At 44.4% G+C, this 16,307-nt stretch overlaps 1 protein-coding gene across 4 annotated transcripts in view; it reads left to right on the forward strand.

The window, feature by feature from the left end:
* The window catches only part of LOC138216056 (butyrophilin subfamily 2 member A2-like), a 35,176-nt gene extending 20,850 nt beyond the window's left edge, over nucleotides 1-14,326 (forward strand). For 3 of the 4 annotated variants that reach the window (XM_069198294.1, XM_069198295.1, XM_069198296.1), the window contains 4 exons: nucleotides 115-141; nucleotides 1,268-1,294; nucleotides 1,758-1,784; nucleotides 7,519-10,370. In XM_069198294.1, the coding sequence (XP_069054395.1) occupies nucleotides 115-141; nucleotides 1,268-1,294; nucleotides 1,758-1,784; nucleotides 7,519-8,117 (680 nt within the window). In that variant the 3' untranslated portion in view covers nucleotides 8,118-10,370. Of the gene's footprint in view, nucleotides 1-114; nucleotides 142-1,267; nucleotides 1,295-1,757; nucleotides 1,785-7,518; nucleotides 10,371-13,516 lie in introns of those variants that run through there. The other variant, XM_069198297.1, reaches the window with a different exon arrangement.
* Nucleotides 14,327-16,307: the final 1,981 nt, after the last annotated feature.

Below are 16,307 nucleotides of genomic sequence, written 5' to 3' on the forward strand. Positions count from 1 at the left end.
TGATTAACAGCGTCTGTATCTGTGTTCCAGTGTGTGTCTGTGATTAACAGTGTCTGTATCTCTGCGTTCCAGTGTGTGACAGTGATTAAAAGTGTTTGTATCTCTGTGTTTCAGAATGGCAGTGGCTGTGCAGTGCTGCAGGTAGGTCTGTTTCCTGTTGAAGATACAGACACGCTACTGCTATTGAGCACTTATATTAATGAGTATTGAGTCATAGTGAAATATATCTCTGATGAGAGAGGAAAGAGAAGGTTCACAGCAGGTTCAGATCATATTCATATAAAAAGCTTCAATTTCTTTCACAGTGATCATGTTGTCATTCAGCCAGTGGAACATGTCTGTAGTGACTGAGCTATCAAATCACATAACTTCATATATAAAAACCGTTTTACACCAAGAAAAGCTGGCAGTTTTTTGGAGGAACTGCATGTCTTGAGTACAGATTGTGACACAATGGAGAATACAGAACATTATTGAACATTATTGAAATAATCACACAACTAATGGTAACTGATCATCATGTACAGAGTAAGGGCTTGCAAAATCACAGTAACAACACTCTTGCACTGCTGGCCTGGCCTCATGCTCACACACCAACACCACCACATTATACCAGGAAACACATTTCAAATGTGTAGTAAAGCATTTGAACAGTGGTGTAGATATGTATTGTAATCAAACAAAGACAAACAAATATTCCACACTGAGATTCAGTTTTTACATTATAAAATCATAAACTGTATTTATGTGTGGCTTCAGACACAAGTCCAAAGTCACACCCCCTTTTCTGTTCTTTTTTAAGCTAAATAACCCTGAGTCACTCTAGATGAGACTAAATATAACTGAATAACCCTGATCTACTCTGAATTCAGCTGGAGTGCTCCTCAGTTACTCTGAGTACAGTGAATAACAGACTATCAGTGTCAGTGTGTTCGTCATTGTAAAAGAAACAAAGATATTTTGCAGTTAGAGACAGTGTACAATTAATGACACAACAGTGATAATTAATGTACTTCACAAATAAACTAGTACTAACGTGTGTGTGTCACTGTGTGTGTGCGAGAATATGTGTTAGAATCAGTGTCATTGTCAGTGTGACTTACCCATTGATTTATATATATAATTTATAAATCAGCTTTCACAATATTTGTCCTTCTCTCCTGTTCACAACACTACATCACACTACACTACAGGATTGTCTGTGCTGGACACAATGTCCACCAGGACACTACAGCTCAGTACTGACCCTCTCCTTTCTTCTGTACAGGTGAAGGCAGCCCCATCCCTGACCTGCGTAAGTCCACTGTGTGTAAAATCACAGCTCCTGATGGGCTCCAGCTCTCTACCTGTCAGTGTGCTGAGGAAGAGTGTGTATGTAGGAGATAAGGGGTATATGAGGTGTAAATGGTGGATGTTGCACATTGGTGGTGGTGGAGGAGAGTCCCCATTACCTGTAAAGCGCTTTGAGTGGAGTGTCCAGAAAAGCGCTATATAAGTGTAAGCAATTATTATTATTATTATTATTATTATTATTATTATTATTAAATGAGGGATGTGTGACTGTGATTAACAGTGACTGTATCTCTGATCCACTGTGTGTCTGTGATTAACAGTGTCTGTATCTCTGTTCCAGTGTGTGTCTGTGATTAACAGTGCCTGTGTCTCTGTGTTCCACTGTGTTACTGTGATTAACAGTGTCTTTATCTCTGTTGCAGTGTGTGTCTGTGATTAACAGTGTCTGTATCTCTGTGTTTCAGAATGGCAGTGGCTGTGCAGTGCTGCAGGTAGGTCTCCTCTTGATGACACAGACCCTGGTGTCTTTGGTTATTGAGTCAAATTTCAGAAGGTCACTTTTAGGTGATCATTCCTGATCTGTGAACAGAAATAGATGTATTTCTTTCCCATACAGTATCTGTGTAACATTCTACATGGATTCTTAGTGGCATGCTATGAAGATCAATTAAAACTTCAGGTTAGGAATTTCTGTCTCCATCCTGTGTTTCACTCCAGTTTCCTGTACAAGTCTCTCCTGAAGTGGCTGACAGTGTAGAAAACTCATTTTGCCCAAAGGTCATGTGTTCTGCGGTCTCTTTTCACTCTTTCATGAGAGTCTACAAGTTGAATTTGGCAGAGCCAGTGATCCTTGACTACAAACAGTCTGGGAGCCCAGAGGGATTCCTTCTGCCAGAACACTCTGACAGTGTTACAGGACACTCAAATGTGCACATTTTAATGGATGTGTTTACTGAAAGCTGTAATTTACGGTTCATGGAATGGTGTCACCACAGCTCCCAAGGGCTCAGGGACAGATGCCTATAGCCCCTCAGTCAGAGGGTATTTATATATACCCCCTGAATAGGTTTTTTTTTTTTACAGAAGCAGTGTTGGTGTATAGATGGACAGAATAAATAAATGAGAGGAACAACATACCTATACATATTTGGTCAAGTGTTAAGTCACAATATGGCTACGGGTATGAAAGAGAACTTGAATCTGTTGGTTTTGGAGTTGGGGAGTCAGTACCTGCGTTCCGATGGGAGTAATTGGATATTATTAAATAAGAGGTGTGAAGGATCATTACATATGGATCTTGCTTTACACAAAGCATGTGAATGCTAGAGAGGGCTGAAAGATCAGCACCAATGACCTTCTGACACATTTTCACAAGTCTCTCCAGTTTGTTCTTGCTTCTCAGATTTATGCTAAACCAGCAGATCAGGGTAAAAGTTAGAACAGATTCAAGGAGGGACCGACAGATCAAAACCAACAATGAATCATCAACTTTTAAGTTGAATCATCAACTTTTTAACCTTTTAAAGGTTCAGGTCAATATTGACTTTAAAGCTTAACTTGGAGTCCCCAAGGACTAGTACTCATGGACTTGCTCTACTAGATCTTCCCCAGTGTAGGTGAGGGTGGGAGTGTGGGTATATTACCTATTAAGTCATATTAAGTCAAGACAATATCATGTCTTTGGTCTTGGACACATTCAGCGCGAGGAAGTTTTGTTCACACCAGGGGGTAAACTCATTAGCAGTTGGTTTGTGGCTCCGCTCGTTTGCTTACAGCAGGCTAACAATGACAAAGTCATCTGCAAATTTGATTATATGTCTAGAGTGGTGACGGCTCTTGCAATCGCACAAAGAGTAAGAGGGACAATGCACATCTGGGGACCCTGTAGAGGAATGCTTTTTGTTAGATTAAACATTGTTGATTCTCACCCTCCGAGTTCTGTCTGTTAGGAAATCAGTAATGAGACAATGAGGGGCTCTTCTCAGGGCAGGGGGCATATCTGTGTGTCCCAATAAAACTCAGTCAATGCTGCTGCGCACAGGCCATATTATTGCTTATATTGCTTATATAATACCAGACATTAAAATATTAGGAAGTACTGTTCTCTTGCGGGCCGACCACATGCCCCAGGAAGGTAACCTCCTCCTCAGGAGCTCGCATTTCCAAGGGCTGAGCTTCAACCTGACCCGCCGGATGCAAGCCAACACCAACCGGAGGTTCGCCAGAGCCTGCTGGAAATCCCGGGCATGCACAAGAATACATTCACTCCGGAGACCGATGCCAGCACTCGCTCCATCAACCGCTCAAACATCGCCAGAGCATTACACAGACTGAACTGCCAGAGCCCTTGGCCAATGGGGAAGGCTGTCTTCGGGCGAGCCTCGGGGGCGAGCAGAACCTGTCAGTAACCGCAGCGGAGGTTGAGCAAGCTGAACCAGGAAATGTAATCCAAGGCATCATCTATCTGCGGCAGCAGATAGGAGTCCTCTGGGTGACCCCGTTCACCTTTTTGGAATTGCCACAAAACCTTCATGAGCCTTCTTCTGGACCACGACGACCGGAGTGGACCATGGGCCTGTGGAGGGATTGATGACACCCCCACCATGCCCATCTCCCGAACCTTCTGCTGCGCGGCTGCCCACTTGACCTGGGCCATCTGCCAGGTGTCAATTTCATACTGCATGAGAACTGTGCGGGTCCAGTCCTCCTCCCTTGCCGTGAGACCAAGAGACAGAGACCCGCCGCTGCTGGTCTTGCATGAGGCCCTCGCTGCAATTCCTCAACAGCTGCCCTACAGCACACTTTGTCTCCTCCCTGCATTGCCCCCAGTTGCTGCCCTATCAGATGCCCAGGCAGGCAGCTCGGAAGCCAGCCCCAGCATGCTCACCCCAGGACTCACAGCTCTTGCTAACCCTGGCCTCCGCTTCCCGCTCCGGGCAGCCCACGACCCCTGGACCCCTGGACACCCCCTGCCCTGCCCCCGCGAGACGGATTAGGTCCCCCTTCCCCACCAACTTGCTGGCCCACGTCAATGCCACCACCCACCTGCTGTAACCAGTCCAACCCCAGCATACAGCCCTCATGGAAGAAGGGGTGTTTCACCCTTGCAGCTCCAAACTGCACGGTGAGCAGCCACTTGCCGAGGACCTCTGCACACTGTCCTGTCACTGTTCTGAGACGCAGGTTGGTGGCTGCCCATCCAGCCTAGCAGGACAGCGGGCCGGGTCAGGGTGATTTTCAAGCTGACCAGGGACTAGCAGGGTCAGGAGAAACACACTCTGGCTGTGGCCACGGTAGCAGGTGGAGAGGGGTTAGTGTCGTTCAAGGCGGCCTGCCCCCCTTTAGGCTGCCCTGCTCCTGTTTCTTGACGGCTTCCAATGGCCCTGGGGCTCCGGGGCTCTGCACTCCTTCTCTCCGCAGCAGTGACAGGTGGCCCGCTGTCACTGTTCCGCTGGTGTCTCCTCCTCAATTCCTCCGATGTGGCTTCCAGCAATGCAGCTATCTTTCTCTGTAGGTATAGGAGAAAAGGAGAGAGATGTGTAGAATATAATAACTCTGACAAATGCAAAGGAATTATAGAAGGAATTCTGGACAGGTTATTGTTCATCCCCAGGATGGTTTCAAGTTCCATTTCTTTCACCTTTACTGGGTCCGGTTTGATGCCGTCACACACAACACTGTATTCCAGCAGATGAAGGAACTGATCACAAGGGAGCCAGGACCCATTTTTACTTACTACAACCCAGACAAAGAGCTGCTACATGTCAAAGAGCTTCCTGGATGCAGTACTCCTGCAACAGAGTAAGTCAATTGCCTGTGAATCAAATCACTGACAGCCACTGAGCAAAACTATGCTCAAATTGAGACGGAGCTGTTTGCTGTTCTCTTTGGAAGCTAATGCCTCCATCAATATGTGTACAGTAGAAGGGTCATCGTAGAGTCAGACCACAAACCCTAAGAGTCCATACTCAAAAATCCCCTCACAGCAGTCCCACCGTGCCTCCAAAGAATGATCTTACAGCTACAAAGATACGACTTTGTGATTCTGCATTGCCCAGGTAAAGACATTCCAGTAGCTGTCACACTATCCAGAAAGTCCATAGCCTTCAATGATGAATCACTGAATGAAGGCATGGAGGCTCAGGTAAGTGATGGAAAACAAGACCCAAAGTTCATCATGCTCAAACAGCTAGTCCAAACAGGTTGACCAAACAGGTGAAGAAAATGCCCGGTGCTCATCACTGAATACTGGAACCACAGAGAGAGGAGATCTCGCTGATCAATGGGATCCTATTCAAAGGGGAAACAATAATTGTGCCACACACTCTGAGACCCCGAAATGCTTCAGCTCATACAAATAGGTCATATGGACATGGAAAAGAGAAAACAACGAGCCAGAGACCTCCTTTTTTGGCTTGGAATGGGGAAACAGATAGAGGCCATTATGGATGAATGCCCCACCTGCCTACAGCACAGCAAGTCCAACCCAAAATAGCCAATGATTTCACATCAGATTCCTGAAAGGCCATGGCAAGTCATCGCTACAGATCTGTTTACGTGGAACAGAGAAGACAATATAGGAGCTGTCGATTACTACAGCAGATTTTCTGAGCTGGAAAGACTCCACTCCACCACTGCAGCAGCCATGAGCTGTAAACTCAAAGCAATGTTTACAAGACATGGAGTATCTGAGAAAGTAATATCAGACAACAGACCAAAGAACAGCTCACAAGAGTTTTATGACAGCATGGGATTTTGTGCACACTACAACAAGCTCCCACTACGCTCAAAGCAATGTATTTTCTGAAAAAAACAGTACAGACAGCAAGGTCAATACTTGAGGAAGAAGCTGAGAGGAAGGACCATATCTGAGTCTACTGAAGCACAGGAATGAACCAGTTGATGGCTTTAAGTCACCTACACAACTCCTTATGAGCCGAAGACTGCACTCAATCCTTCCTACCACAGGTAAGCACCTACAGACACAACTTGTCCATCCTGAATGAGTACGCACCAAGAGAGAACAAAGCCAAGTGAAGCAAAGGCTTTACTGCAAGCGGAATGCAAGACCCCTACCTGCACTGGAACAAGGCGCTACCATTCGTTTCCAACAGGAAACCGGACAGTGGAACCCTGCCACAGTCATCCAGCCTATGGGAGATGAACTGTCTTACCTCATACACACCAGTGAAGGACAAAGCTATCACCGCAACCGCCGTCACCTCCTGAGAGCAAAAGAGGATCAATCTACATCTGAGCAACAGCACCAGCCAGACGATGAGCCCACCACTGATCAGGAACCACATCGGAGCAGAGACGAGCTGGAAAAGAACCCTGCCAAAGCAGACACCCAAACACTTACTTACCTCCCTACCAGGTCTGGTCACAGAGTCAACCTGAACGTCATTCCTGACCTACTGTATGAAATGTAACAGGTGGAGGTGGATTGCTGCCCTCAATTAACACGTGTACAGTACACATTCATCCATTTTCCAAACCGCACCCAGGGTCACAGGGGAAGCTGGAGCCTCTCTAGGTATGCAATGGGTGCAAGGCATGGGATGGAGGGTCTGGCACCCGACATGAGACATAACCCCGCTGCCCCGAGATGATGAGCCTCATGCTCTACCAGCAGAGCTAGCCACAAACGTACGCGTTTTCTTTAAAAATATTGTGCTCAATGTTAACAGAAATGTACATGCATTCATTAAAATTGTTGTGCTGAATCTAAATAGTGGGACAAATATGCCAGAACATTGTTCTTGCCATGACGTACGATGCTCATAATGTACAAAATGTGTTGACTGTAACATGAGAATGTAAATAAGTGGAACAATTTGAAATACTTATAGAAATATTTAAAATACGAAATAAAGCTTTTGAAATATGAAGCATTTGAAATCTTTTATGTTCTTAATAGATAACATTATTCATATGTTGAAAGAGTACATTACAGGATGCTCACATTCCAGTTAATGTTGATTTAGTAATATTGTTTGCATTTTCTTATTTACAAAAAAAGGGAGAATGTAATATTTGCCATGTATGCCAATCTACATGTGTAGCTACATTACCCATAAGACCCTGAACTGTGTGACATCAGTTGAACTAAGATGGCGGTTAAGTAAAAGCATATCCATTCTCCAGGTCTCTTTATTGAACTATGAAAGTACAAGAACAGTACACAATAGAACATTACATGATGTTTGCTGTTTTATTCCCCAGCTGCTGTGACTCTGGACCCTTATACAGCTCACTGTGAGCTCATCCTGTCTGAGGATAGGAAGAGAGTGAGATGGGGAGAGAGGAAGAGTCTCTCTGACAATCCTCACAGATTTGATGCCAGGCGTTGTGTCGTGAGTAAGGAGGCCTTCACCTCAGGGAGACACTACTGGGAGGTGGAGGTGAATGACTGGTGGAGAATAGGAGTGACCAGAGAGTCTGCAGAGAGGAAAGGAGAGTTCAGATTGTCTCCACAGGACGGTTACTGGTGGCTGAACTCTTACCTCTCTGGCTTCTTTGATGAATTCTCCGCTGTCACTGACCCAGTGACTCATCTACCCCTTAGTCTACAGCCCAGAAAGCTGGGGGTGTGTGTGGATATTGAGGAGAAGAAGGTCACCTTTTACATAGTGGAGTCCAGAGCTCATATCTACACTTTCACTGACATGGTCTTCACTCAAGGGGAGAAGATCTATCCTGTCTTCTGTACTGGGGATCGTAATAAAGACCTTGTGTTGCTGTCTGCTGTTAGTGTGGAGATTAAACTTTTCATTTTGCCTGAAACTTGCCTAGCACCAGGTCGCCTCACGTCCGCTACCTGAGGGCATAGGTTTCTATACAGAATTTCCTGAACAGCCGAGTCCGGGCTAACCCGTCTTGCCGCTACGCACAGGGTCTTTTCACTCTCCTGTCATTCCACAGTTCATCCTTTCCAACATCCATGACAGAATGTTGAGCCATTTTCGACCCCGCGAGCGCCGTCTTTTGTTTTTTCCGCAGCTTTTTTCTTTTCTCTAGGCTTTTTTTTCAGTTCTTCTATTCTAATCGCGGGATGCTACTCCTCACTTCCGTGCCTGTGAGCTGGTCATTCTGTGTTATGCCTTCCGCACATACACTCCTGATTACCTGGCTTTCCTCGGGTTGTCTCCCCTGATTGAATGTTGAGCTGGCTCTCCCATCCTTATTGCTGGATATCACTCCGGTCTTCCGTGTCTGTGAGCAGGTCCTGTACCTGGCTTTCCACAGGTAGATCACTCCGATATCAGTGATAGGATGCTGAGCTTTTTTCCTCTCCCTTTCTAATTGCTGGATATCACTCTGGTCATCCGTGTCTGTGAGCGGATCCTGTGCCTGGCTTTCCTCGGGTTGTCCACTCCGAGATCAGCGGTGGTTTGGTGAGTTTTTGCAGTTCCTCCATTCTTTTTGCTGGATATCTGGCTGGATGTTTGTTGTGGTTTGTGCTTGTGTACTTGTCTTTTTGTTTTTAGTCTCCGGAGCTCTACTCGACCCCCCCTTCCTCTACCCAATAAAGGTTAATACCCTGGAGGAGGGGGCAGCTTTCAGCAGTGGACTCCCGGAGGTTTCCTTTCGGTTAAATTAGGTTTTTCCTCCCCCCAGTGCTGTGCAGCTCATTTATTTGTTTTGGCGTCAGGACCCGCCCATGAAGGGGGGGAGGGGGTACTGTCACACCTTCTGCAGCCAGAGGGTGCTCCTTCTCTGTCCTGTCCCTCATTTCTTGTTCTTTGCTGTCCTTCTGGTGTTTCTCTCTCTCTGGTGCTATATATTTCTGGGTCTTTCATTTTGCCTTTGCTCAGCATTGACGTTCAGATGTCCTGAAACCCGCCTAGCACCAGGTCGCCCCAAGTCCTCTACCTGAGGGCATAGGTTTCTATACGGTGTAGCGGCAATGCTTGTTAATAAGACAGAATTAAGTGTTGCCGTGCTTTCCTAAATGAGGCCCCATCTCTCTCTTCATCTCTGTGGTGCAGCCACAGAGAAACTATTCATGCAGGCTGATTTAAAGATGTTTTCTTTTGATAAGGGACAGCTCCCAAGTGGGGATGCACTTAGCTAAGCCTGGCTATCATGATCAATGGTCATCCATTGGCGCCTATCTGTCTAGGGAGTGCCAGATGGACATCTGGACTGCATTCCTAGGTGTCAGGAGTAAGTGACTCATATCTCACCTTGATCAACCAATCAGGAACTGGTAGGGCTGAGTAACCCACATGGGACTCTGATGCCCATGAAACTTTCAGACAATGAACGAGCTGAAGTTCCTCCAGGTAAAAACAGGCAACACAGAGAGCCTGGAGAAAGACTATTGGAGAGACTATTCTGAAGGGAATTCAGAGGAAAATTCCAGGGGTGCGAGACAATTCCAGGGCAGGACGGCCCAGGAGCAGAAAGGATCCCAAGGGCAGGACATTCTCGCAGCGCACCTCTGTACCATCCTGAGACTCAGCCCGGACAACCACGTAACGGCCAGTGTATCCGAGTGCCAGAACTTTGCTTTGTTCTGAAAGTCGAGAGTGGAGGTTGCCACGAGTAACCAAAGGATCCACCCGAGGTTAGCATCAGCAGCAAGCCTCGTGAACAGGTCGGAACTGTGGACAACTGGATCACTATTCAGAACTAGCGCTTCATCAGGAACGAACCGGTCATCTTCCTGACCTGCTGGGACCCACAGTTATCTTTTCTCCTGTGCACAAACTGTGCTAGTTAAATCCAACACTAACTAGCCGGCCAGTGAGCATCAGCAGCGCACCTTTGCAAGCTGCACAGCACAGCCTGCCACCTAGCCAGAAAGCACGGATTGGACAGCAACAGCCTGCAACTGTTTCTTTGAGTCCTCAGGAGATCTGAATCCCCAGAGATTGGATGAGTATTCAACTTCACTGCATTACAGCTTGAGAATTCAATTGTTATCCCAACCAGTTGATATCAATTTAATTCCTAAGAGTAATGTACTTGTTTTGAGTATCTAGTGTAGAAGTTGTAAGCAAGTTCACTTACGAAACGGTCTAAATGAATGATATACCAAACGTATGTCCTCTTGATATATGTAACTCTTTGTAACTGATTGAATATATATCTTTTGTATTCTGATAACCCTCTCAATAAGATCTGTTAGATTTACATGCATATTCTATGTATTAATAAATGTATCCTCCTGTATTAGTACCTGTGTGTGTGCGTTGTTTGAGTTATATCGCATGGTTGGATTCTAAAGCCATCAAAAGAATCAATTTTGTGATTTACTGCTGCAAATAATAATTGTCCCAGTAAATGCCCAAACTCTACAGAACTGGTGGCTCGTGAGAGCACACTACACTTGTATATTTTTAATTTGTGATTCATAGTTTTTATTGCAGTAAAAGCATCACATGGAACGTGAGACTGGGCTCTTGTGGTGCTGCAGCCCTGGACCACTAGGTGTCGCTGTGCCCAAACCCTGTCTTTTTACAGCCATTCCTCTTCGCACTTTAGTCATAGAAGTTACATTTACAATCATGTTATATTTTTATGTTTTTTGAGAGACTTCAGAAGGCTTCAACTGATGCATAAAAATGTAGCATCGTGTGTTCTCACGTTATGAACTCACTTACACCTGGGATCTGCTTTATTCAAACTAAGGTTTCTAAATATGCAGCCAGGTACTGGATATTGTTTAAATAAAAGCTGCGACACTTTTCACAAATTGCGATCTCTTAAACGCGTGTGATTTGAAGGCTCTTTGTAATTTTCGCAAAGTTATTGACATCTGAAAAATCGTGGTCTCAAAAACAGTCATTTTAATAAGCGAAGGTTATGAAAACCGGAGAAAACAAATGACTCTGAACTACAGTATAGCAGGGTTTCCTGTCTCCTTTTACAGTTGGACGATAACATACCAGATTCACACTCACCTTTTTTCTATACATGCATTGTCATTGATCTCTGCAGTACTAAACACATCATACTGAATTAAAGGTTTGGAAATATATGTTTCTTGTCTTCTTACACAGCTCGACAATAACAAAGCAGATTTACACTCACCTGTTTTTATACAAACGGTATGTGTTAATTACAGTCCAGATTCAAAGCAAATTTTTACAAACCGATATTTAACACAGAAGATTGACACAGCTTTGCGTTGTGAATCTCTTTCTCTATTGGTTTTATTGAATGTGGCACTATTAGACAGACAGTGCACTGGGATAGGGGGATGCTGTTCATGAGCCAATAGCATTTAAACACCCACACTGCTGCAACTAAGTATGTTGGGTAGCGCGCACACAAATCTTCATTTACAGAGCTCCTGTAGCCTTTTTTCAGTGTCAGCCAGTACTCAGGGAAGAGACATTTACAACCCATTCGACAAGGGTTAAACACACACAAGGGCAGTAAAATGTATGACATTACATGGACAGATCTGAATGAAATTTCAGGCTATTGAAAAAAGTAAATTATTAAATAGCCCAGGACAGAAGACAAGACTGACAAGTAGCCCAAGTTTCTGTCCGTGAAGAAAAAAACTTGCCGCTGCCACCAAACAGATGTAAAATCTTGGGTTCAGTTTAGTGTTTTGAGCTTTCATATGAAGGTAAACAGAGCTTTCACTGGGCGATTATATCAATTTATTAGGAACTAAACATCTTAGAAACTACAACTCCCTTAAACACCCTGAGCCACTTTCTGATGGCATCACAGTGCCTATTCCGCCTGGCTGATGATGTCAGCGGGTCCCTCCCAGTTCAGGCAGCTTTACAGTCACCGGCACGTGCAGGAGAGACTCACACGGGATTTCATTTTTAATTCATTTCAAGTTTCATAATTTCAAAAAAAAAACACGAGAGGGTTTCCAGAGATATTTTCAAGTCAGGAGGACAGCAGGCTGGTAGCAAGGAATATCTCCCTCTCTCATATATATTATTTTCCTGTTTAAATCTTTTACTGTAATATAACATGTTTAAACACGACACAACATCGACATCATCTTAAATTACTATTAGATTTTCTCACTACCCGCCGTTAAACCCGTCTCCCAGTATGAGCAGTGGGACAGAGAGCTGGGAGAGAGTCAGCCTGTGTTCATGAGTCAGTGACGGGTTTAATCTCCACACTGACAGCAGGCAGCAGCTCAAGGTCTTTATTACGATCCACAGTCCTGAAGACAGGATAGATCTTCTCTCCCTGAGTGAAAACCATGTCAGTGAAAGTGTAGAGATGAGCTCTGGACTCCACTGTGTAAAAGGAGACCTTCCTCTCCTCAATATCCACACACACCCCCAGCTTTCTGGGCTGCAGACTGCTGGGAAGATGGGTCACAGGGTCAGTGAGAGCAGATAAAACAGAGAGTTAAGAGCTCAGACACCAGTAACCCTGCTGGGGAGAGAAGCTGAACCCCCCTTGCCTCTCTGCAGACTCTCTGGTCACTCCTATTGTCCACCAGTCATTCACCTCCACCTCCCAGTAGTGTCTCCCTGAGATGAAGGCCTCCCTGCTCATGACACAGGACCAGTGATCAAATCTGTGAGGATTGTCAGAGAGGCTCTTCCCCTGTCCCTGTCTCACTCTCTTCCCATCCTCAGTCAGGCTGAGAACACAGTGAGCTGTATCAGGGTCCAGAGTCACAGCAGCTGGGGAATAAAACAGCAAACATCACAACAGGCTCCTGCTGATTACATTCCAACTCAACTCCATTATACTGTGAAATGTCTTTATTTAGGAGTGCTGGGTCTTCAAAGGAGAAGTCTAAGATACCTCAATCGTATATATATGGTACTACAAAAAATCGATGGCAACTAAAGAGAAAAGTGAAGCAGCTGGAGGGGACGTGGAAAGAGTACTGGAGATGCGCCCGTCTGTTAAAACAGTTTATTTCAAATCCCAGTTTAGCAGCTTGTTCATCTTCTCTAAGACCATTTTCCTGATAACGCAGAATAAAACAGTGCTGAATTCAAAGACTGTATAATGCCCATTTTTACACAAAAACAATATAATTACAAAACCAAAATCTTGCTAAAATATAAGAAAACCTTCACACTTACTTTGAAAATGTGAAGAAATATCCAAAGTATTCAATTTAAACCAGAAATAACACATCCAGAAACCCAGAGAGAAACAGAGGCGCAGCATTCAAGATGGCATTCAGGTGGGAGGTAAAGTTTAGAGGCTGAGGAGTTTTTTTGAGTTTTTCATGACCTTAATGTTATTTTTTTGCTTTTTTTGACTACAGAAAAATAAGGACATTGTTGCAACAGTGAAGAGTATCTGTAAAAGGACCCTGCCGGACCAGGAGGGCATGATATCGGCCATCAACACTGTTCACAGGCTCGAGAGAGCGAACATGTCTGGGCAAGTGCGCCCTAGAACGATTATAATACAGTTCACCAAGAGGACGGCCAGGGACACGCTGTGGCGAACGGCAAGAGGGAATGAGTATTTGAATGAGAACAAACTGAGGTTTGCAGAGGACCTGTCCGCCGCAGACAGGAGCACCAGGAACCAGCTGTGGCCCCAGGTTGAAGCTGCCAGAAGAGAGGGGAGGAGAGCCTACTTTGTGGGAGCGAGGGCCTTTGTAGAGGGGAAGGAGATTCGCTCCCATTGACTGCTCAGTTAATGATTATGTTTGGTTTTATTTGTTATAGCAGTATGTAGATTAAGCCGGCCCAGGGACGCCAAATAATGTAGGGAAAACGGGTTCAGGGATGCCAAATATGTAATCATAGTGGCTCTCTGAAGGCACCAGTTTTGTAGGGTTTGGGCATTTACTGAGACAATTATTAATTGTAGCAGTAAATCACAAAGTTGATTCTTTTGATGGCTTTAGAATCCAACCATGCGACATAACTCAAACAACGCGCACACACAGGTACTAATACACGAGGATACATTTATTAATACATAAAATATGCATGTAAATCTAACAGATCTTATCGAGAGGGTTATCAGAATACAAAAGGTATATTCGATCAGTTACAAAGAGTTACACATATCAAGAGGACATACGTTCAGTATATCATTCATTTATACCGTTTCGTAAAGTGAACTTGGTTACAACTTCTACATTAGATACTCAAACAAGTACATAACTCTTAGGAATTAAATTGATATCAACTGGTTTGGATAACAATTGAATTCTCGAGCTGTAATGCATTGAAGTTGAATACTCATCCAATCTCTGGGGATTCAGATCTCCTGCGGGCACAAAGAAACAGTTGCAGGCCGTTGCTGTCCAATCCGCGCTCTCTGGCTCGGTGCCAGGCTGTGCTGTGCGGCTTGTGACGGTGCGCTGCTGATGCTCATTGTTGGCTTTAACTAGCAAAGTTTGTGCACAGGAGAAAAGATGACTGTGGGTCCCAGCAAGTCAGGAAGAGGACCAGTTCGTTTATGATGAAGAGCTAGTTCTGAATAGTGATTCAGCTGTCCACAGTTCCGACCTGTTCACGAGGCCTGCTGCTGGTTACTCTCTGGCAACCTCCACTCTAGACTCTTAGAACAAAGGAAAGTTCTGGCACTCGGACACACTGGCCGTTCCGTGGTTGTCTGGGCTGAGTCTCAGGATGGTCAGGAGGCGCGCTGCGAGAATGTCCTGCCCTTGGGAGCCTTCTGCTCCTGGGCCGTCCTGCCCTGGAATTCTCCTTTGAATTCCCTTTAGAATTGTTGAATCTGAATCTGAATCTGAATCTGAATCTCAATCTCAATCTCCCAGGCTCTCTGTGATGCCTGTTTTTACCTGGAGGAACTTTAGCTCATTGATTGGCTGAAAGTTCCATGGGCATCAGAGTCCCACGTGGGTTACTCGGCCCTACCAGTCCCTGATTGGTTGATCAAGGTGAGATATGAGTCACTTAGTCCTGACACTTAGTAATGCAGTCCAGATGTTCAACTGGCACTCCCTAAACAGATAGGCGCCAATGGATGACCATTGATCATGATAGCCAGGCTTAGCTAAGTGCATCCCCCTGTGGGAGCTGTCCTTATCAAAAGAAAACATCTTGCATGAATGGTTTCTCTGTGGCTGCACCACAGAGATGAACAGAGAAATGGGGCCTCATTTGGGAAGCTCAGAAACACTTAGTTCTGCCTTATTATTAAGCCTCGCCGCTACAAGTATATACTAATGTTTATTTAGTGTTAGTTTGGAATGTTGTAGTTATGTATTAAGGACTGTTATAGTTCTGGTTCTTGAAAAACTCAATAACTTAGACAATCTTAGAGTTAGTTATCTGCTTTTGTGTATGTCTTTTTCATGAATGCCATGAAAAAGGTGAAGTGTTTAAAAAGAAAAGCGTTTTTTTTGTTTTGTAAAAAAGTGAGTGCTGATTTTTATTTTATACAGGAAACGCATCCATGTTGAAACACTATTTAAATTCTAGCAAGGAAAACATGGTATATGTAAAAAATACAATTTGATCACATAATTTACTTAATTACCTCTGGTGGTTAAATGTTTTTTTCTGTTGTGTTTTTTTTCCCTTCTACCTGTTTCTGATCCTCTGGTTGCAGTTGTATTTGTAAATTCTATTCGTTTAATAAAAAAAAAAACTTTTGCGGAAAAAAAGAAACAGAGGCTCTCATACTGACTTCAGACTGTCAGCGCTCAGCTGTCCGCCTCTCTGATAGGAGACACCAGCTGTCAATCAGTGAGCTCTGACCACTGAGAGACGGGGGGCGGGGCTTATACATGTTCATTGTGAATGGGGGTTTTGATCAATTCAATTCAAGAAGTCTTATTCGCATGACCAATGAGCACTGACTTAATACTCTCCTGATATTTAATACTTAAATACAAACTCATAATACTTAATAAATACTCTCCTTCTATTGTCTGCTGGTCAGTCCAGTGAAGATCAAAGAGATTCTTCTCATTTCTTATTTTTTTACTCCTGGAGAATAGAAAGGCTGTAAAAAAGAGCCTATCCAGTATAAATAGTAGACATATATTGGGCATGGCCTGGAACAATAGGTATCTACATGTGCTATAATTTGAATAATCATTTTTGAAGAAATAAAATGTGTTTTTT

Source organism: Lepisosteus oculatus, chromosome 14, assembly GCF_040954835.1.
Source record: "Lepisosteus oculatus isolate fLepOcu1 chromosome 14, fLepOcu1.hap2, whole genome shotgun sequence".
In the NCBI taxonomy this organism is placed as follows: domain Eukaryota; kingdom Metazoa; phylum Chordata; class Actinopteri; order Semionotiformes; family Lepisosteidae; genus Lepisosteus; species Lepisosteus oculatus.